Source organism: Tauraco erythrolophus, chromosome 16 (assembly GCF_009769465.1).
Source record: "Tauraco erythrolophus isolate bTauEry1 chromosome 16, bTauEry1.pri, whole genome shotgun sequence".
In the NCBI taxonomy this organism is placed as follows: Eukaryota; Metazoa; Chordata; class Aves; order Musophagiformes; family Musophagidae; genus Tauraco; species Tauraco erythrolophus.
Genome location: NC_141480.1, coordinates 395,438 through 418,573, shown reverse-complemented (window position 1 = coordinate 418,573; position 23,136 = coordinate 395,438). Strand labels below are relative to the sequence as shown.

At 49.3% G+C, this 23,136-nt stretch overlaps 1 protein-coding gene across 2 annotated transcripts in view; it reads right to left on the bottom strand.

Annotated features, from left to right (window-relative positions):
• Positions 1-20,389, bottom strand: part of PPP2R2B (protein phosphatase 2 regulatory subunit Bbeta) — a 92,845-nt gene extending 72,456 nt beyond the window's left edge. The window contains exons 1-2 of one of the 2 annotated variants that reach the window (XM_086621338.1): positions 20,380-20,389; positions 20,157-20,234 (exon numbers count right to left, since the gene is read on the bottom strand). In XM_086621338.1, the coding sequence (XP_086477464.1) occupies positions 20,157-20,234; positions 20,380-20,389 (88 nt within the window). Of the gene's footprint in view, positions 1-14,086; positions 14,166-20,156; positions 20,235-20,379 lie in introns of those variants that run through there. The other variant, XM_086621336.1, reaches the window with a different exon arrangement.
• Between the last annotated feature and the right edge of the window lie 2,747 nt (positions 20,390-23,136).

Genomic DNA, 23,136 nt, shown 5'->3' with positions numbered 1-23,136 from the left:
CCACTGGGTATTTCCCATCTGGTCTGCCAAGCCGGGATGGCAGCTAAACGTGCCTCTAGGCCTGATTAGAGTCACTGAGCTGTGCCTGTGGTTTGTGCCCAGCACAGCCCGTGGTGCTGGGGGGAACACATGCCCTCACCAGGGGCGCAAGGCGAGAGAATGGATTTAGCAATCCCACCTACACACAGGTGAAGCTATCTGTGATGGGGAGAATAAACAGACAATTTCCCTATTTTTTTTTACAGGTAGGTCACCCTGACCATATTCACCATCCTCCCTTCCCCAAAAGTGCTTAAAATAACTCCATTTCAAGCCAGCCACAGAATGTGAGATCTGCTCTGAAGCTCAGTTTCCCAGCCAGCTGCTCTCCTTCTCTCCCACTCTGAAGCATTTCTAGCTGTGCAACCCTGCAGCCTCAATCAGGTCTCTTCAGAGTGGGAGGGATGACAGAAGGTACCTTTGTGCTGATTTAAGCACTAACCAAATATAGATGACACAGGAACACTGGGAAGCTACAGCTGAACCCATCTGTATTGAGTGAAATACAGTCACATAACGGAAATATCTCTAGAGCCTTGGAAATATGCTCTTAATTCAGCTCTTTCTTTTGTTGGAGCTGGTCTGACGTGCAAAATTGCAGGAAGCCTCAGCACTAGGCAGCCTGGAGACCGTCGCTCGCGCTAGGATTGCTGATCAGCGCACGAGCGGGACGGGCAACAACTTCCCGACACGAAAGAAAAATAATTTTCAAAATCCTCTGATGACAGGATGGCACATCCACAACTGAAAGCATTTTTTACTAAAAACACCCTCAGCAGCATTTTTGTTACTAAAGAAGCAAGCCGTTTCCGCAGCCTGCGGCCATTCGGGGTGACTGGAGCCCCCGGCCCAGGGCAGGAGCACGGTCCCCGGCCCCGGGGCTGCACGCACGCCCGCTCCGGAGCGCGGCCGGAGCCGAGCCACACGGGACGGGCGGCCGGTGCCCGGGCCCGCTAACTCCGCACACGCGGCCGGAGGCGGCCGGTTTCCCGGGGCGGCGGAGCTTCACCGCAGCCGCGCTACCTGCGCGCCCCGCGCCAGCCGCGGGCAGGAGCCCCCGCCGCGCTCCTGCTCACAGCCCGGCCCGAAACCCGCCCCGGGCACCCCCGCGGCCGGGGGCCAGCGGCAGCTTTGCCCCCCCAGCCCCGCCCGGGCCTGCGGCGGCAGCGGCGGCCCGGTTGGCCGGAAGCCGCCAGCGACGGCTGGATCCCACCGAGCGCCTCCCGCAGGGCGGGCGTCCCGCGGGCGGCGGGGGCAGCCGCAGTCCGGTGCCGCGGGGGGTGCCCCGCGGGGGAGAGGCGAAGGGAAGGGGTGAGCGCGGCCGCTGCCCCCCCGAACCGCCCGCGCACCCCGAGACGCGCCGCTGCCGCCTCGCGCGCGGCTCAGAGGGCGGCGGGGGGACCCCGCCCGGCGAGGCCGCCGCCATCCCCCGCGCGCACCGGCACCGGCACCGGCACCGGCACCGGCACCGGCACCGGCACCCGCACCCGCACCCGCACCGCCCCCGCCCGGCTGCCGGCGGGAGCGCACCCGCCCCGAGCCAGCGCCCGGGGCCGCCCGGCTGCACCGCGCCCCTACCGGCACCGGCACCGGCACCGGCCCGGGGTCAGGGGGAGGAAACCGGGAGGGACCGGGGTCTCCCGGAGGGGCGCAGCGCTGTCCGCAGCGGGACACCCGACGCCGTTTCCGCCCGGCTTGCTCCGCTCTCAGCCCTGCTCCTACCTGGTACCGTCACCCGAACAGAACCAGCGCTGCGCAGAGACCAAAGGTCTGGATGAGAGAGTGAATGTGAACTCGTGGGAAAATAAATCAGTATGTCTCCAGTAAACAAGTAATATGTATCTTTTGTTTGTTTGTTTGTTTTTTTAAGAGTAAACATGCAGCTTCAAAGCCTAAAAACAAAGCTTCAGAAGAAATCGTATGCAACACCCTTAATGAGCTGTTTAAGTCAACAGCATGCAACTGTAATCACCGCCTCGCCCAGCAGTGCTAATCTAGATCCACTGTTTCAATTGCATTTTAATTAAAACTTTAAAAACCCCAAACTCAGCAGCAAATTGAGTTGAGCAAACTCCTGCTCAACGTCCACTCCTACTTAATATAATGAACTCCATGGTCAGGGATTTTCCCATGCTTGGCCTTCCCGCATGGAGAAGGCGTTGCTAAAAAGCAAAACTTAAAAGGACAGACTGGTCCCAGTTTACTTCACCCGAGAAGTACGGCCCCACAAGCCAGCCCACACGGCACCTGTATTCCACGTTGATAATCACCAAAATCTGACCAAAGACAACCCCAAAGTCTGCCCACAGCCCATCCAAAGGCAAATCCTGAACAACCTCCTCAACTGTGTTTATTCAGATAGCTCAGAAAGGTCCCTGTAGGATACGAAGATTAATTCCTTTCAAATAGCAGCTCAATGTTATGCTCATGAGAATTTAAAACCAAATTCAATCCCTCTCTCTACCCAATAGCTTCGAGAGAATACAAATAAGGTCATGTTTTAGCCTGGGAAATCAGTGCAAATGCATGTACTTTTGCAATAGTAAAAGCTGATCTCCAACTCAGGCCTTTGTCTGAGCCCACGAGCTACCAGGCTTTTTTTTTAAAAAAAAAAAAACAAACAACTACTTCAGCATAGTCATGTTGTTCATGGCTGTAAATTTAAAGTAGTGTAAAATCATGTGAGGGATCATGGCTTCCATGTAGAAAGGTTTATATTATCAGAGCTTATTTATAGATACAAAGCACTTTTATGTTGCATTAAGAGGTTTAGAAATGCCACTGGCTAGAATTAAAAAATTCCACCTCTAACTGATGAGAGCATCGTGTGCAGCTTAGACCTCTGTCCTCGTTTACACTGGCCTTCAGCAGGGCCTGCAATTACCCCCGGCTCAGCGCCCAGCGTACGCGCAGGGACAGGAACCGCTCCTTCCAGGGAGCAGCAGGCCTGCTCCTCCGGCCACGGCAGCCAGCGCAGAGCACGGCGACAGCAGCTCCTCCCGGGGGAAACAGGCAGAGGATCTCTCCCGTTCAGGGCGTAGTTATTACCAGCCGGAAGTCAAGGGAGATGTGTACACAGAAGACATGGCGAGGATCTGCAGGTCCTGGAGGAATCCCGACCGCAGCGGAGCTGAGACAAGAGCAAGGGAGAACTGGCTGCGGGGCAGCGGAGGATGGCGATGTGGCATGGCTGGGCGATGTGGCATGGCTGGGCGATGCGGCATGGCTGGGCGATGCGGCGTGGCTGGGCCATGCGGCATGGCTGGGCGATGCGGCATGGCTGGGCCATGCGGCGTGGCTGGAAGAGGCTCCCTGCTGCCAACCTAACAACCAGCGTTACCCCACCGGCCAGCTGCCTTCCAAGTCAGCCCAAACCGGCCACGGCCAAAGCAGCATCCCGACTCACACGCTACGTCCAGGCTCTTCCAGGGCTCAGACTACAAAAGGCAGTTTTTAGTTTTCTCCAACGTTTGTTTTTTGCTACATTTCCCTGGGCCCATGGCACTACGTGCCTTGCATGGTGAAGCAGGTACTATTTGGAAACGCGGGACATGCAATCAGCCCCAGCGTGCCCTGAGAGCTCACCTCCCGTGGCAGAGGTTGGCCCTGCACCGGCACGCAGCAGGTGGGATTCACAGAGCGCAGCGAGAGGCTGAGGAACAATGGCAGCAGCCACTAGTTTCCCAAGTGCCTGGGCACCAAGTGCTGGAAAGCCAGAGAGTGACACCCCTCCCTGGGCTGCGAGGTGCAACACTCCTTCTCCCAAACTCCTCCCAAAATCATCCCGCCACCACCACCTCTCGCTGGGCATCAATCCCCTGCAGCATCCCTGCCACTGTGGCTGGGGCCAGAGGGTCCCCTGTGGCCTGGGCAATCCTCACTGCTTTGGGTGACACAGTGGGAAGGCTCAGGGATGTGAGGATGGATCTCTGCTTCCTCCCTCTCTGCCATGGGGAAAGAGCTTTGGCTCCCCAGAGCCAGAGTCATCCCTCCTGGGGACACCAAGAGCTGGAGCATGCAATCAAATAACAAAGCACAGAGGAATCATCCAGAGCAGGTTTCCCCTCTCATCTTTGACTCTCTGCTTCTTAAAAGACAAAATTTAGCATATCATTAAGGACAGAGACTTCAAGCTGAGTTCTTAACAAAACAATAACATCTTTCAAAGCTTGTACAGTTTTCCTCCACTGAAGGTGCTCCAAGAGCATCATCATTCAGACAAAAAACATGGATCTTACCGAAAGAGTGTAACTGCAAGAAGAAAACTCTGTATGTGGTAGATGAAAGAGCCTTTTTCCTCTTTCATAAATTCCTGAAGCTAATAGAGAGCAAAATAAAAGACTGTAAGTATGTGTATGAATAATGAAAATGTAAATGTTATTTTTTCCTAAAAGGCCTTGAAATGGACAGAGTAGGAAAAAATGCAAAGGACATGCACTCAGTGTAGCCAAGGAAAGACACTTCCAGCTCCTGAGTTACCACAACAAAAACGCAGGTGCACCAGTCACCCCTCCTGGAGAAAACGGACCCATCTGCACCACCGATACGCCTAAATACCAATACGTGAGCCTGGCAGCGGCAGAGCTGGGCATCCTGACATTGCGAGAGCAGCACCCCTGCTATTGGGGCTCCCCATCATACCCCACCAGGACAACGGTTATCATTTCTCCTATTAAAAAGTCCAGAGATGTGCCTCAGCTCTGCCTCCTCTCCTGCTGCAGCACATCTCCCACCTCCAGGCAGCGCTGGGTGAGTTACCTCCTCCGAGTAAACAGGAACGAGTAAAGAGAAATGGATGTAGCAGAAACAAGACCTTAAGCTCACTGGGAGGAGAAACAGTTCTCACATAACCATGCTTCATTTTCACATTATACCTCGGTGTTTTGGATAGGGAATTTGCCTTTTTCCCCTAGCAACAATCTGTTTCTTCCTGGCTACACAGAACGAACCTCATTTACCGTTATGGAAAGAACAGACCAGGCAGTTGGATTCCAGCAAGTTCTGATAAATGTAAGAACAGAGATGAGACCAAGTCTGATGTTCGTCACTAAAAAGCAAAGGTTGATACGGCATCCAGACTGAGAAATTAAAGAACAGCTAAATCAGGAAATGCAATTATCGTAGAAAGCTCAGTCTTAGCTTGGTGTTCTCCTCCATCAGCCTACAACTAATGGCCTCTTTTCATGTAATTATAGACTATTAGTTACACCAAACCATATTTGCATATTTACACAATGTTACTGTACCTCTAATGCACATACCATTCTGTAGTATTAATGCCGCTTCAAAAGTAATTTATGTGGGTTTTGCTCCGGGGTGACTCAGGATTTCAGTGAAGCTGCCCACTGCTGGTTCCCGATTTACTCAGGTCAAAGCCATGGGAATGGCTCACCAGAAAAATAAACCCACCTGTGGTCAACACAGCGGGGACAAAACTGACAGGCTGACCGTAAGTGTAAGGGTCACATAATAACAAAGTTAATGTCTTCAAAAAAGAACACAGAGAAAATTGGCTATTTTAGGTTCACTCCAGGCCAAGGATCTCGGCTGCAGGGTCCTGCCATCCTGAGAGCCCTCCAGCACCCAGACCAAGGAGGAAATAATTATTTTTATTTTTTACATGCATCACTCAAACATATTCCAAAGGCCAAAAGCTGAGCCTAGAGGTGCCCCTAAGGTAAAGAGCTTAGTTTTAAGGTGCCGCTGGCTGAGCTTTCATGTTAAAGACCCCTAAAAAGCTGACCCTCTAGCTTAAGGGCACCTTTGAGCTGAGCTTTAAAATCGACTCAAACGTGAGTGATTAGAGATCCTGGCCTTCATGTCACCTCCACTGGAACCTCCAAAAATGCTACTGCAAAGCCTGGGCACAAACTGAGAAATGCGGGAAACCAGAGAAATGTTAAAGGCTTCAGGGAAAACAAAATGATCGTTACCCAGGGGGATACTTAAACGTAGGAATTGCTCCACTCTTTGGTAGCCTGAGCCAGGGAACTATTCATACAAATACTCTGGGAATTATAACTTCATTGATTTTAAAGGAAAGTCACATTTTGCTCTTTTAAGGACCATGAATCTTGTGAGTATCAAGGAAATAATCAGTCTACTTAAATACGGGTTTCATTATTCGGCATATTTTCTCACTAAAACAGTATTTAATTTTGAGAAAAAGGTTGGTTTCACTAATTGCACCAATTACCTGAGTAGTGCTTGTTGCTTACCTTGCCATCGAGAAACTTATAAATCAGGCCCTGGACATTCCAACACTTCATACTAATAAACCAAAGATGAAGTTAATCCTAAAGCAACAGATTAACTTCCTTAAAGTAATCACATTGACTGGATCAAGCTAGTTCCAGGCCTCATATACCAAAGCAGACGTTCTGTGACTTTTTCTAGCTTAGCCTTTGCCAAAACACCGCGATCAAATAGAGCGCACAGGACACACACTTGTAAAACGCATTTGCACCTCTTTGCACAAACTCGAGGGAGGAGCAGCACCCAGGCACGCCCGAGTACAGGGAGGTCCCAAGGACACGCGAGGACTCGCCACGTGCTCCAGGTGAGTCCGTCAGACTCCGGCAGCATCGCAGCGCCTACGCGACCAGCAACGGGCTCGTAACAGGCAGTTGTGCTTTTTCAGGACTCCCACTGCCCACAGAGGAGATGAAGCCGAATCTGAGACGTCCCGGGGTCAGGGAGACGCAGGAGCTACTTAACAGAAGACAGAGGAGTTGTTGTGACTTATCAAGCAGCAGAGACCAGAATCAGTCCGTGTCCTCCCCTGCTCTCAGCACGCGCAGTCGGTAATCTGGAAGTGCACGTAATTTCTGACGATCCCTGTGGATACGCTTTCTGTTTAAACCGCCCGCGGGACAGACCTGAACTGCTGGCAGGAGCAGAGCTCACCGCCGCTGACCGAGCTCCCCGCGGATTCGTGCCCGGTACGGCGCAGCAGTGGGCACCACGCTGGGACCGGGCTGACAGCCACAGCTCGTGCCGGTGTCCCCTCGGGATAGCTCTGGCAGGCTCTCCCAGGGCATGACAGGGATCAGGGACAAGGGCTCCCTGTACCCGGCGGCTGGGTGGAGTGGGGCTGCCCCACGGGCTGGTGCCCACCCTCGCTGTGGACAGGCGCTGCCCTGTGCCTCTGCGGCAGCTGCAGCTCAGGCAGAGCCCCCTGGCACCGGCGCCAGCCTTTCTTCAGCGGCCTTGAAAGAAACATTCATTTTCAAATGTGCAATATTGACCTCATTGATTTTTTTTAAATCTATTTATTAAACTGCCTTTTCATTTCTTTTCCCTGCTCAGCAATACGGCCGCCCTGCGCTCAGCGCGGCTCCCAGGGAAGCTGTTCGGAAGGACACGCGGCTGTGTGCCCGGCCGGGCTGGCGTGAGCAGCGTCACCAGGACAGTGCCGCCGGTCAGCCGCGCTGGTGGCAAAACGCACAGAGCACCCACGGAGGCCTTCGAAAGTGCACAGCTGCCCTCCTGCTGGCAGCTCTGCTGCTGCCACCGGAGGGTCCCAGCGTGCCCACTCGGCTCCCGCCAGCCCAGCCCATTTGGGAGCCCGGAGCATGCCCCCGGGAGCCCAGCCTGTGCGGGCACTGCCAGGCTCAGCTCTGCTCCCACTGGGAAACCTGCGCCGCTCTGCCGATTGCCTGCACCTGCAGCACATGTGCGTACCCACGGAGCTGACCCAGCCGCATCAGAGAGAATTCCTTGTCCTGGGAATGCTTTTTAATTAATCTTACTCTACATGTTAAAACACTAAAAGATGTACCAAGGACTGAAGATTCTCCCCAGAAAAAAAAAAAAAAAGTAGGGAAAAAGAAAACAATTTGGCTTTAAAATAAAGTTTTGAGGAGGGTGGAGGTGCGTAAGGCTGACAGCTCAACCCTCAACAAACCCTCATTTTTCATGGCCCAGGGTGTTACAGCCACGACCGACCACCTGCAGCAATACAGAAACAGCTTCAGCCAGAATTCCCCTACTGTGCGTAGGAAACCCATCGCAGTGGGGGACACGGGTGCACTGAAGAGCACAAACTGAATTCAAGCCAAGAGCACCGTTGGCCCAAAGGCCACACAGACTCACCAGATCAGCAGGCTGCCACAGAGCGAATACACAAACGCGTTCTCTACTCAGGATGGATGATTTTCCGTTACGGTACCAGTTCCCTTGCTGGCTATCCCACATAAGGGAAAATAAAAGAGCCCGACAAGGGTCACGAGAGGTTCAGAAAGCTTCACTGGTAAGGACAGGCTCAGACCAGGAAATTAACTGAATGAGACTAGATACAACAATGCAATAAAGCCAACGCTGAGCAATTCTTCTGCAGACTACGTAGCTGAGAGTGAGAATAATTTTAACTTGCAGACAGTTTTGTTAGAGATAAATGAACACAAACCATGAAGACAGCTCAGCACTAGAACCAATTACCAGCTAAGACAGCAATCTGGCATCCTCAGAGGGTCCAGACGTGTTTGACAAGAACCTGTTAAGTATCTGCTTTATTAGAGGCTGTTGCAAACAGAACGTGAACTGAGAGACCTCCCTTAGCTCCTACCAGCCCTCCAGTCACTCATCACTTCTCTGACTGTATGTTTCCATGCTAACTGTAATAATTGTCGCTTAAAAGCACTTAAATATTGTCACTTAAATCTTGGGAGAAGCAATACGGCACGATGGTTTTCTCCTGTATATCTCCTCCCATTCAAAAAACTCGAGTTGATTTATTAATTCATTTATTGCTAAATTAGAAGGGCCTGGAGACCAGCTGGATAGAAGTAAGATTCCAGACCAAATCTGTCATGGATGAAGATCTTTTATAAGGATCCCTACGCACTATGTCAATACTCCCAATAAGTACAGTTAATCCTGCTAGATGACTCCCAACGGACTTTTCAATGCTATTTTTTTGATTCCTTCCAAAATGCCACTAAGAAATTTTCCCATGTTTTCTTGCAGCCTTGATCCAACATTTTGATTTTGGAGGAAGGTGTGCAACCCCAGGCTGCTGTGCCTGCAGTTCCACCGAGCACTGATCGGAGCTGGTGACAGACATACCACCACCACCACCGCCACCTCCCAGGAAAGCCAGGGCTCCCAGGAGAAGCGCCGGACACATGGCCAGGAGGGTGGCCAGTGTGGCCATGATGATAACGTCATGAAGACACTTGAGATGTTAGCTAACGAGGCTCGGACCCAGATTGTGGCCTGCAGTAATTGTACAGCCAGCCCTTTGTTTTCTGTCTCTGCAGCTGTGATTCAAGACCTCCCCGTGCCCCCCCCCCCCACTTGTTGTTCTCCAGCATGAGTCACATTTGAACAGTATTCCTGCTCTCACATCTGCACCCAACAGCAGCTAGGATGTTTGGCAGGGTTCCAAAGCCCTTCCTTACCAGCACTGGCTCTTCCCCATTTGTGTGGCACACACAAGCCTGCTGCACCCCTTCTGCACTGCCTCGGTTTTAGGTATGCTGGACATAGGAAGTTTTCTTTTATTTCTATGTTTTCTATTTCCCAAGCAAGTAGAAATCTATCCGCACTACAGCATGAAGCTGTTTCTTCCCCCATGAGAAATAAAGCCAGCCAGCACCAGAATTCCACACCCATGATGACAGACCTTGTGCTTGCTTACTGCTGCTCATACTGCACTACCGCCGTAACTTTCTGTACGCTACTGATTCCATCATTCTAAATTGTTTGCATGAATAAGGGATGTGCAGGAATGAGCTGCAGAGCAATACTAAGCTCCTGGCGGACTCTTCAAAGGAAGAAATACCGAGACTTGTTGGTGCAGAACAGTGAGTTTATTGCTTGTATCAGTACCGCTCAAGCCTGCTCACAGCAACGGCTGAACTCCAGATCTTTGGCCTGACGTGCCTTATGCTCAGTGGACACTTTCTTTTGGTTCTTCACAAAAGGTCACGAGAAGTATAAAAGAGGTGCTAAAGTTTCTTCTTACATTGTTACGGTGATTAGAGTTTAAAAAACAGTACAAAACCTATAGTGTGTATTTGTTTTGAACCCAGCTCGAAAGTAGCAGTGCTTCTTTGACTTATGCCTCCTAAATATGTTTTCATCGTATTGCCCAGATTTTTAGCATTGCGGTATCAAACGTGCATCATTATTTTTCTGTTACAATTAATGAATTGCATCTAGACTTTAACAGGAAATTCAAATCTTGGATAAAGTATTTAATATTAAACAAAGATTAACATTTAAGTAATTCCTATCAATCGCAACGTTAGTGAGGGAACTGAAAGCAGATGCATTTGTATTCTCCGTGGGTTTGTATCTAACTATTAGCGTTAGTGTGTAACTAACACACTATGGCACACAGATCCCACAACTGCAGTGACAAATGGCTACACTTACCAGCATGAAATACAACATGACTCAAGACCTTCAGCCTTATTCATTGTCAACCAAATTTGGAAAAATTTGGAAGTTACTGAAAACGTATTCAAGTTGTTGGCCTGTCAAATTAAGAATGCAGTTAAAGATCTCCTGAGCACAATAACAGATTTTAAGAATAGGAAATAACTATTATATGTCTAAATATCAATTAAAGTATCCAAAAGAATGAATACTTCTGCAGAACAGCCAACATTTTGAATTCTGCTCAGAAAAGTGCACAAAAATACATTTCTGTTTAAATTCTGGAAGAAAAACATATGCATGACTCGAAGTTCAGCGATTGTATGATCTCAGAGAACTCACTTCCCATCTTTGTGCTTGCTTCCTCATCTGCAGGAAAGGATATTGTTTTCTTAATTCAAAGGCTTTTTTTTCTGAAGGTTACTCAGCGAAGGATTTAAATGATCTTTGATATCCTTGAGTTGAACATGTTCCAGAAATAATAAAAAAAAAAAGTTTGCATTTAAAAACCAGGCAGTTATTTTGATCAGTATATATGTATTAATTTTGAAGTGGTATATTTTGTAAATGTACATCCCAATTCTGCCAGCTGCTGCAGCTGATCCGTAGTTCTCAGCAAACCTGATACTAACACATACATACTTCTGTTAAGGCACCGGTCCCTCTGTCTTTTAACCCTTTTTCAGCAAATAATAAATGACAAAAAGACTATAGGGCACATTCCACATCAAAAGACATATTTGGATGAATTTTCAGTGCACACACCATCGTGAGAACAAGGCAGATCCAAATAGCTGGCTTGCATCTTAAGTAACAGGTCAAGAAATGCTTTTCTACAGCAATATTCCTCATTCAGATACAGTTCAGGAGTAGCAATCAGGGTCCAAAGGGTAGTGCTGTGGGCTCATATTCCGTCAAGCTGCTATTGCTCAGCCAAGCCGCAGGCACACCTTTCAGATCAACGGGACACGAGCACGCGTTCCTACGCGCTGCTGAGCAGGACTAACTCAAACACGCGTCACTAACGGCACATCTGAACGCGTCGCCGAGCTGTGCTATTAAGGCTCAAGTAGTCAACGTTTTCCAAAGATCTCAAAACACACGTGCTATACTATACTACATCCTAAGTCATGGGCCTTGGTACGAGGAGGACTGGCGTTTCAGGGTGACAATGAGGATCGGGAGCGTGATGGCAACAACAGGTCACACAAGAGAAGCCAGCACGTCTCCTGCTCAGCCCCACCACGTCCCCCACTGAAGGCACTTCACTTGCGCAGTTTTCTCCAGATGCACCCTCTCCTTCCCATCCATTACCATAATCCCGCACCTCCACAGCGACGGTAACGATGCTGGATCATCTCCATGGGCACTGCCAGCCAAGGACTGTGACTCCACAGCAAAGCAGAGCCCAACAACAAATCCGTCCGTGAGGGAACAAACGAGCTCAGCTGCAACTTTCTAGAACCGTTTCACAGGCAGTGCCAGAAGAGGCTGAACAAGCGTACTCGAATCTCAGGTTTACGACAGTTTCGTGCACTGTCATTGTTCTCTGTTCCAGGCTCTTTGCTGACCGAGAACTCTCGTTCCCAACTCTGGGAATTGGGGATGGACGAAGAAGAGAATTTGTACAGAAGGTAACAGAGAATACATTGGGACTTCAGGTCTCAGTCTTGACGGAGCCGCGATCAGAAGGGTCTTTGGAGGAACCCCTTTGTCAGGAAGGGGTGAGTACAGAGGGTGGTGCAGGGGCAGGAAGGAGTTCCTCCTCTGGTTATGACGAACACCTCTGCCAGGATGGGGAAGGAGAGGAGCCGTTTCTCTTTGACAGGCTCAGCTGACCTGTGTCTTCTGCCTGTGCGGAGTAAAGCCTGGCTGAAAGACTGACCAGGGCAGCATCTGATTGACTCCAGTCCCTGGAGCATCGCAGCTTCACTCCATCAAAAGTTCTGTCCATTTGTGAATCTTCACTCCACTGAGAGTGAACCAGAGATACCAAATCACAACTTCATCACTCAAAACATGGAGGGACAAGCACTATATCCTGCTGCTGCTGCACACCATATATTGAGGGTTCTTGTGCGCTACATCGGCCTTTTTAGCCACTCCGAGAGGACTGAGGCAGGAGTCAGGCTCTTACCTGGAGTCTCTTCTCAGTTCTGCTAGTGATTTAATCTGTAACAGAGTCATTTAAACTTTCCAGGTCTCAATTTCACCCCAAGTTAATGATATGCATCTGGTAATTGGTCTGAGAAACAGTTCTGTACAAGTTTTACTCTTTACATATTGTTCGCAATGGAGAAGAATCGATAGCACATCTGTGGGACATTCTTTCTCAAATTCATTCTCTCTTAATAGTCTCCTATGACCTCCCCTATAACAGCAAGGTCTGCTTCTCCATTGAATTACTTACTCCAGTAGAAAAATCCAAAAGTTACTTATTCAGAATATTTTAAGGAGCTGTGCCTTTGGACAAAGTCAAAATGAAAACAAAAGAGATCTTCAGAGAAATTTTCAAAGAAAGAACTCCAGAGCTAGTCTGAGTTATCTATTGAGATAATTGTATCTGCTTAAAACTTCTGAGAAAATAAATTTTTTAAAAAGTCCATAATGTCTGCTTGGACTAAAATAGAGCAACCTAAGTAGACAGAATAATTTAGCCCTGAGTGTCATCGTCTACTGCCCAGCCCTTCGTGCTTGACCCTTCCACTCTGCATCTTCAGCCTTATGACATTCTTGGTCAAGGCATCAGGACCGAGGCACAGTACTCCCTGCAACGCGTCTTTTTAGCCAGATACACACAGTGGGCAGAGGCAGAAGCGAATCCTCTCAAAACCAGCCGTAACCATACATCCCTACAGTGTTTGTCTGGATTTTCCCATTGCTCACGGATGAGGCTGGTAATCCAGTCTATGCACACAGTCTCCAACTATAAACGCCGGGTGACAGGAAGGGTGTTTCTCCTCACCGACTAACCATGGTCAGGGCGCATGACGAAAAGCGCCGTGGCCCCGCACAGGGGAGTAGCAGTGGTGTGAAATTTGGATCCCGGGGAGCTGTTTGGATGAGTGCAGAGGATTCACAGAACTGTCTAATAGCTCACACACAGCACACGCACACGCAGTCGTATCACACGGGATTATACATCAGCATGAACAAACACTCCTATGGGAGAAGTCCCACTGGAGTCTCAGTGAACACACACCTGATACTTCGCACTCCTGCCCAGAAAATACAAAGTTCAAACACCGCTGAGAACATTCCGTTTATCCCACATAGCTGCAGAGATGTTTCGCCCAGACCTGAAACAGGCTTTACTGAACGAAGGGCACAGGTACCCAAACGCAGGAAGCACTAGATATGAGTTTTTTCATTTTCTTGGGAACATATAGAGGAATTAAAGACCACAATGACAAACTACATGACCTTAAAAACGTGCAGCAGCGCAACTAGAAAGTCTTCCTTAAGCCGGTCCTGCTGCTTCTTTATTTGCACCATTAGTGCGGAGTTAACAGTAAACCGAGTAGCATCGGCAGGAATAAACGAAGTCATTTTCTGCTCAGCCTTCAGGCGCCCTCCGAGCCTTTTTTCTGCCTTCTCAGCCTTCTCCCGTGATAAACACCCGCCTAATCGCGGCCGCTCCCCCGCCTCCCCCCGCGGCGCGTACCTTCCGCGTGGCAGCTGGAGGAGAGGATGGCGCTCGGCGGTCGGAAGATGTACGGCAGATAGCGCGAGAAGCATTTCATCTTCCACACCCGTAATTAGGGGGAAAAAAAAAAAAAAAAAAGGAAATAAAACCATACAAAGCTAAAAAAAAAACCAAACCCAAAACACTAAAAAAACATAAGAAAATAACGCAACCCCTCCTCAATCCATGAGGATTTTCCGGTGCCCAGGCAGCCTACATGGCAGAGGCGGCGGGGGCTCGCTGCTGGGGCTGCCTGGCTGGGGGGGCCGGCGGGCCGGCCCCCATGCTGCCGCCCCGGCCCCGGCCCCGGCCCCGGCCCCGGCCCCGGCCCCGGCCCCGGCCCCGGCCCCGGCCCCGGCCCCGGCGGCAGAGCGGAGCGCAGCGCTCCGGCCCGGCCGGCACCGCCGCTGCCGCGGCCGGGATTGCTGACTCAGCCCGTCCCGCCCGCGAACACACCCCCGCGCACCGCGCCCCGGCTGCCCGTGCTCGCGGGGCGGCGCGGCCCCGGGCCCCGCGGCGGGCGGGGGGCAGCCCCGCGGGCGCCGGGAGGGGGGCAGGGAGGGGGTCGGCGCTGCCCGGCCCGCTCCGCAGCCGCCTGCCCGCGCCGACCGCCCCGGCGGCGGGTCCGCGCCCGGCGCAGCACCGGCCGCGCCTGCCCTGCCCGGAGAGGCGGCGGCGGCCCGGCGGGAGGGACGTGTCACCCGGGCAGGGAAGTGAGAGCTGGAGGAAATTCGTGTTTTTCAACTCTGTTGCCCTCCCGGTGCAAAACCAGAAACAGCCCAACGATTCCTGCGCCCAGGGAGCTCCAGGGTTCCGTTGCCGTTACGGATGAGCGGAGCCGCCTCGGTCAGAGCATCCCGAGCCCCCGAGGCTGTGCAGCTCCGCTCCCTCAGCCCTCCTGCATTCGGAAAGCGTTTTTAGAGCAGGGAGTCACCGAAAGACACCAGAAAGGCGCTTACAAACCACAGTGTGCAAATTGAACCATAGAATGAAAACACGTTTTGCTATGTTCTTCCGAGGCAGTGCTGTGAATTCAGGCTCTGCGATACCCAGTTGAACCTGCAGTGTTTAAGTGGAACAGATCTGTCTACATCAGCATTTCTAACCTAGCTTTTTCAATCACAACCCACTTTTTAAGGCAGAAATCTCCCACAGCTAAGGGCACTCCAAACTCACCATGCTGTGGCCTGCTCAGGTGCACATAATGGAAAATATCACAGTATCAAGAAGGCAGGTTGGAAGAAAATGATGTGATAAACTGCTGATGCTCACACCCCCTATCTTCCTGCTGTTTAATTACTCTCCAACCAGTTTTTGGTTTAGGACCGAACCACTCACTGTTCTTGGCTGCTGTAGTTGCCTCGTGCGCAGCATTGGGTCACTTTGCTGTTTGGTTTCATCATCGGTCTCTAATTTTGCTGTCATTGGCAGATGACAGCATGACTGCATTTACACCAAGGAGATGCAAAGCACCTGTGCCAGCAAAGAGAGAAGCTTTTCATTTCACTTCAATACGTTTCTCTTTATTCAAAATACCTTCTCTGAATGTTGGGGGGAAAAAAGCAGGTCTGGGCTGCAAGCAATGCAATGCCTTCCTGCTTAGAGACGATGGCTCGCTCTGACTGCATCACACAGAAGTGATGGCTGAAGGTTTAAGTACTATTGTGTATCTCAAGTCCATCCCAGAAAACTAGGTATGAAATAAAGAGTATTTTATAAAGCATTCTTCATGGAAAGTCACTTCATGTGTTCATGTATGACTCAGCCAATGAGATTATTTAGTATGCCAGCCTGGAAATGTAACTGACTGTCTCTGAAGCAAACACTGCTGTTGAACTGCACCCAGAAACTACATTCGGGTTTACCTGAGAAATTGATGAATGTCATCTCCAGCTGAAATTACAGAGGAAAGTTAGGTGCCGTATGCAGAATTAAACCAGATCACAGACGTGAAAACTGCAATTAAGCATCTCGAATGATCACCGCAGCTCAGTTACCACTTTCATAATAGTGTACAACAAAACCTGGAAAAGAATGTGAATTTCCAAGCGGCTAGTTGAACTGATATTCTGGAGCCAGGATGCCTTTAGAGAAGGCGAGAGCCACCCCTACGTTAGGCCAGCTGAGAACAGTTCTGGAAAAAGCATTCACCTTCTACAAAGGAAAAAGAGCGTATCGCCATCACCGTCACGGCCTCGCCTCTCTCCGCACGCGGCTCCCGCTCCGCACAGGCGGCTGCGCACCGCGAGAAGAGGGCAGCTCGTGCTGCGGCGCCCGAGGACGGCGTCTCAGAGCCACGCTGCCGCACCACCGACGTGGCCATCCACTGCGCGCGGACCAGCCTGCGCATTCTCCAGCGTGGACTTCCACGCCAAACACATCCCATTGCAACCCAGATCCTCACAATCACAGCACCGGGCTGTGTAGTGCACTCTGCTAACAGAGAGCTGGAAGTTCATTCCACCACTGGAACTGAACGGATAAAGTGAACTGCCTGCTGTGCCAGGAAGGGAGAGGAAAACCGACTGCTCCGAGACCAGGCCAAGTCCCTCAGTCGTCCAGACTCGGCTCTCTTTGGTCCTATGCTGAAGAGCCCAGAGAGAGATTTGCCCCAGTTCAGCTGACAAGATCACCAGTTTGGCTTCAGGTGGAAGAGGACTCTATTTCCTCCTACATCCGCATCTGTCCTCCTTTATGCCTTTTTATCTTTTTATATGGCATCTCTGAAGTTTCTGTGTCTGTTTGTATCACCTCCTTATGGATGCACATACAGATCAGTGAGAGTCAGAGGTTATGTGAGCCTCTGGAATAAAGATTATGCACATAGAACTGGGCAGTGTCTTGCTTCAGGTTTACTCAGGAACTCAGAGTCAGCTTGAAATAGAAGCCACGTATGAGACCTACTTGTAGGACTGAAATCTGCAAATACTCTACCTCTCTTCCACCGTATGTATAGATGTAATAGATTCTATTGTACATGGCAGAAATTTTTTTTTTTCCACTTAAAATTAGACAGAAACATTCCCTAAGAAACAGATTCATTCCGCCTCATTAAAATAATGTACAACACCTGCCTCCCTCAAATTATCTTTATTGTGGCTTGGATCTATTTAAATATTTATACTCTGTTTTTATGTTCCACTAACAAACTGAGTTTCACTTTACATGCAAAAATCTCTTAATTAGCAAGCAACACAAAAAGGAGACCAACATGTAAGAACATAACCCAGGCTCTGAGACAGCTTGGTGAGCCTACAGACCATCATTCAACACCAAAATCTTTGATTTGCAGTTACCAGTTACACATTTGGATGATGTGGCAAACACAGGGGTGTGCAAGCAGACATAATAAAAATCTCAGACCCACTGAGATTCACTGGTGGTGATGCAGCTTGCTAGGACCTCGCAACATTCCAACTGCAAAATACTTCAGACACTGGACAGAACATCTGACTTCATTAGGACCATTTTAATTTGTCCATTAATAGCTACGTGATATTCCTCTATTTGGTTACTTTACGTATGCTTTACGCTTGAGTAATTTAATGTGCCCAAGATTTAAATGCTGACTGCCTGGACTGCCAGCCCAGTGCACACAGCCCCAGTGCACACAGCCCACATCTTAAAGATGCAGAACATTATAAACATAATAGTAACATCTCCTTTCACCTATAACTAATGAAATTACATTTGGTAAATTCGGGATGCTTGGATGTTACTAAGAGTTCTGAAGGTCAAAAAATGTGCCACAAAGACGAGCACAAAACTAATAAGCTATGGATAAACTTCTGATGAAGAGGAGGCATCTGTGATACAAACACATTTATGACATATAATTCATGTGTAGGTACATCTGTATCCACACACATACACATTCACATACAAACACAAAACCAGCATAACAACCAAAAGCCCAGTCTCCTACCCAAAATACTCTCCTGAGCTTTCTGCTCGTTCATGGTGAGGCCATTTGTACCTGCTGACCAGATTCAACAGACCAACATGATCATCTTTTTGTTACTGGTTTCACTGAACGTAGCCTTTCAGTATGATCTATCAGCCTTTACTGTTCTGTGAGCCCAGATTACTTCAAGAAAAATATTACAGGAGTCCCTTCCTGTCATCATGCCTCTGGATTCCTCCAGTGTTGAGTCTCAATTGTAAAAAAAAAAGTAGCTTATAGCCTTCAGTGGATAACTGGCTGCATTAAGATACTTAATAAGAAGAGGCAAACTTCCATTTTATTAATCCTGAACTTGCAAACAAGTAGTCTTGATCATTTAAAACTGTTTTCAGATTCTACTGTAAAAGCTCAAACCACTTGTAAATATTTTTGGAAAAAAACACCTGAATAAAAAAATGTTGTGGTTTTAATTGCAATGGTGTCCTTTTTCCCTAGAGATTTAACAAACTGTTAAACATTCTCCTGAATTTCGTGCCCCATTGTAGTCTCCAGAGGTTACAGATTGAAACTCTCTTCTGCAAAAGCAGCATAACAGAGAACTGCCACTGAAGCCAAACGGTACTCCAGGCGGAATCTCGTTCCCTCCAGGAGGACATGTCAGAGCTCCGCTGTCAGGCTCGCGCTGACTCAGTCCTCTTCTCAGTCTTACAAGCTTGTCTTTTAAAGAAAGCATCACACTTCAGGAAATACAACAAAATTGAAGAAATATATCTAACAGGCCAACTCAATTCCTGCATTTATTATCTTAATATCCACATAAGGAGCTGTGAGCAGTTGCACTTTTAACAACACTCTGGCAGGCGTTGCTGCACTTGCTAGCAAGCTCCTTCCCCAGCATTATTCTCATGGCCAAAACCGTTCAGTTGGAGGGATGAAAGGCTACTAGTAACGTCTAAACCCTGGAATCAAGTAGAGAACATTGGCATAGTTCTGCCAGTGCAACAAAGTCTTGATGGGCAGCATCCTCCCACGCTACAACTCAGCTATCGGCTTGCCCATCGTGCGGTCAATCTGCAGGGTGATCCAGAAAACCCTGCTCGTGTCCTCTGCTGCTCCAGACAAAATAGGACCGAAGTTTACAGGCAAATGCAAAAGGTCACTGTAGTAACACAAACCAACCCGTTCTGCACACAGGAAAACAGGATTTCATCACTGTTTGTGGGGCCTCCCTATGGCACAAACCCACTGCCTATACTGGGAGGGTTAAGAGAAGAGGGATGTGATACAGGTTTCAGTTATCCTTGAGGGACAAAGAACATATAGGGAAGAAAATGTGAAATGGAAAGGGAAAGGAATTAATGGATTAATGGGTAATGCAATAAGAGAAAGGAAGATGAAAGTATGAAACGAGAATAAGAAAGTGCAGGAAAATGCCTGGTAAGGTGTTTAAACCAGAACAATCACAGGAGGAACAGAACAGAATAAATAAATTCAACTTTAAAGTCAGGAAAATTGAATGTATTTGTTTCTTTTCAATTGTCCGTGCTATTGCAGCCCACATGTTGGCTCAACGCCAAACAGATGTGCTTGCAGAGAGAGAAGTGCCGAAGTGATTGAGGAGCACAAATCATCCCGAAAGCTACTGATTGTGAAAGCTCTTAAGTCTTGCAACTGCCTGCGTGAATCCTTCCCACATAGATACATGTCTGTTGAAATGCATGCACTGCCGTTTATTTTAACTCCAGATACACGAATGAGCACCAAGTTATACTTCTGTTACCCAGAAACAGAATCCAACTGATTCCAGAAGAGGATGTTACAGCAGGAGAGGCTGTCTCGTAGTTCCCTGAAAAATTCTGTAAACAACAGCTGAAAACCAAAAGGAAATCTATTCCAAAGGCTATCAATATGATTAAGCCATAATGCCTTCAAATGAATTTTCTGGATCAATAGCTAATTTTAAAGACTCATCTCTTTCAAAGGCATAAGTACATAACAAAGGCAGAAATGAAAAGAGTGTAACTTAGCTCTTCACCAGTGGTTTCCAATAACATGCAAACAACCCTCCTGCACACTGATGAGGCAAGATGTACATGACAGACAAGTTCTTGTTGGTTACAGCAATAAAAGGAAAAATAAACTTACCTTCTGTCACCCCAATATCTATAGTTCCTTTTACTTGACTAAAGCACCACAGCACATCCTGCATGAGGCTTCCGAATCCTGCCAGGGAAACACATGCAGAAAGAAGATAAGATACGATCACATTTGTGTATAGCTTGTCCTTTTTTAAACACACACACACATGCACATACAAATTGGCACACAAATATCTGCAATCCCTGCATGAAGATAAATATTTGCTCACCTGGTATCATTTTCCATATGAAGTGCAAGGCTAACACTGCAAAACTGAAAACGTTATGCCCACATTATGAATTGCCCGTCTGTTTGTTTCCTCCGTACCATGGCGGGGCTATTTCGAAAACGGTGCAATTGGAGTCAGTCCCCTCTACATCCCTGGCAGCATCACAGAAGAGTCAGGAGGCCCTGTAGTCACGGTCTTTGTCACAGCCTCTCTTCATCAGAATACTAATGCCCCCAATCCTTTCCAACACTGTTAAAGAGAGAGTGAAACAGAGGAAAAGAGAACTGATCTTAGTACCACAACAAATTTTTTTCCAATTTATGGTCAGTGTAGTTGTGAACTGCTTGGCAACGAACCCAAGCAGAAAGAAGCTGCTTTACAGCAATTCATAGTATTATAATCAAAATTTGCCTGGAATCAGAAGTGCACTGCAGTTGCTTTAAAAGAATACTCCGGGCATCTCTATTACAAGGCACATTATTAAGCTGCAGCTCTCGACTGTGCTCGCACTGTAGCAATACTCTGTGTTAAGCCACTCTGAGAGAAATTAGGATTTTATCTACTGCTGCTCCTCATTTTCTTGACAGGTCAGCAAATTTCCCTTTCTGTAACACAGTTTTCACTGTAGCACAAAAAATCCACTGCCTCAAAGGACAACTTGCTTCCTTTTATCCTAACACACATTTTATCTCTAAGCAATTTCCAGACAAGAAGAAAGCTGCACAATGGAGCCATGAGGACAGGAAAGATCATCTTACCCATTCTACACACAGGCGAAATGTGGCACAGAAAATGTGAGTGTTTCGCAGCTGGCAAGTGTGGCACTGGACTCAGTCAGAGGGTGATGCTATGGGAGACTCAAACTTGTTACTTCCCTGAAAAAGAAAACATGAGATTGGGAGATAATGTATAGCTGGAGATATAACTGAGTTAACTGGACTATCTCAGGGCCTACCCTAATGTCTTTGTGAGACTTCTGTATCTCTGTCTGGTTTTATTTATATCATGATAAGTTTTTGTATATTAATACAGGTCAATATATATCATATATATTAAAAGTAATATAACCATCTTGAATACATAACAGATACAAAGTCCAGAATGAGCTTTTGTTGGATTATTCAAGTCAGGGGAAAATTGGAGTTTTAAGAGCATGAAAATATTTGGGATCTGAAGGTATGAGACAGTTTGATAAGATTATGAAAGAATATTATGTTTAGTGAGATTCATAATTTGAGACGTCTGAGCAATGGGAACAGCTACAAAATAGGACAGGAAGACATGAAAAAATGACATCTACAAAAATGGGTCTTAACATTATTGCATAAACTTGAATGTCTCATAATTTCTGATAGAATATTTGAAAAACAAGTAGACAAGATGGTGGTTGAGATAAGCAACATCATGATGCCTTTTCTAGAAAGCTCTTTTGTATTATTATCTAATTTCACTCAGATAAACTCCTGAAAGGGAAAAGGATTTGTGACTTAAAATTCTCCCTCCTAGTCTGGGAGTGCGATGACACCTAACAAGTTTCTGAAAAGAGGGTTTTTGTATTTTCCGGTACCTGAGCTGCTCACAGGAGCAGGTGCGGACAGAAGGACAGACAGCACAACACTCGCGGTGGTTTCCTTACCAGCTGCTTGCCCAGCTCCACTCAGCGTTGTTTGCAGCTCTTGTTCAAGAAAAGCTTCTCAGTATCAGATCAGAGTCTTTCACGTAACCAAACCCTGAGGTGTCAAAGGCATCACTTGTAACTCTCGCCTTTCTCAAGAGCCCTGGAAAGGGACACCTTGGACATTGTGTCTGCGGTGGTGACCCGCCGAGCTGCCGCGGTGCCAATGGACCTGTGTGCGCCCACTGGGCTGTCACGAAGCAGCTGCCAACACAAACTCATCGGGCAGTTTTATTTTAGACGAGCCAAGGCGGGATCCAACACGGTCCTGCTTGGTCACAGTCAGCTTTATTGGAGCTGATTTCTACCGATAGAAGCGCTTCTGACTACGGCAACGGACAGCCCTCTGCGCCCGGTGTAACTGTGCGCTGCGGGCCGGCTCCTGCGGGACCCCCGGCCCCGGGGACCCCCGGCCCCCAGCTCCCACCCCGGCCCCCAGCTCCCACCCCGGCCCCGGCGCTGCGCCGCACCGGGGCTGCCGCGCCCGGCCGTGCCAGGGCGGCCCGTCCCTCCGGATGAGGGATAAGGTGTTTCATTTTTCAGGAGAATGTCAACGTTCCCGGGTGGGGGATTTCTGCCGAAAACCCAGTTTCGCCGGGAATGACTTCCCGCTGAAAGCCGGCTCCGAGCGGCCCGGCCCGGCCCTCCCGGGGCGCTCCCCGCGGCGCCCGCTCCTGCCCGGCGCCTCGGCCGCCGGCACTCCCGACCGCCGGGCCCGGCCAGCGCAGCACCGTCCCAGCCGCCGCCGCCCCGGGGGCCAGCGCGGACCGCGCATGCCCGCCCGGCGCGGGGCGCGGGCGGCGGGGCGGCACCGGGCGGGGGCGGGCGGCGGCGCTGGGCGGCACCGGGCGGGGTGCTCGGGCCGGGAGCCGGCTGCGATGCGCTTCTCGGCTCGGCCTGCGCAGAGCCCGGGGCAACGAGGGAGCGTCGTGGCCGCCCTTCGGGCTGGCTGCGGGGGAGGGCAGACCGGAGCGGCCAGGCACGGCCCTGCCTCGGCTGCAGCGGCCCCGCCGCCCTCGCCGGCCGACCAGGGCAGCTGGCGGCCGGGCCGGCCGCTCCCGGCTGCCGGAGCTCTGCGCAGG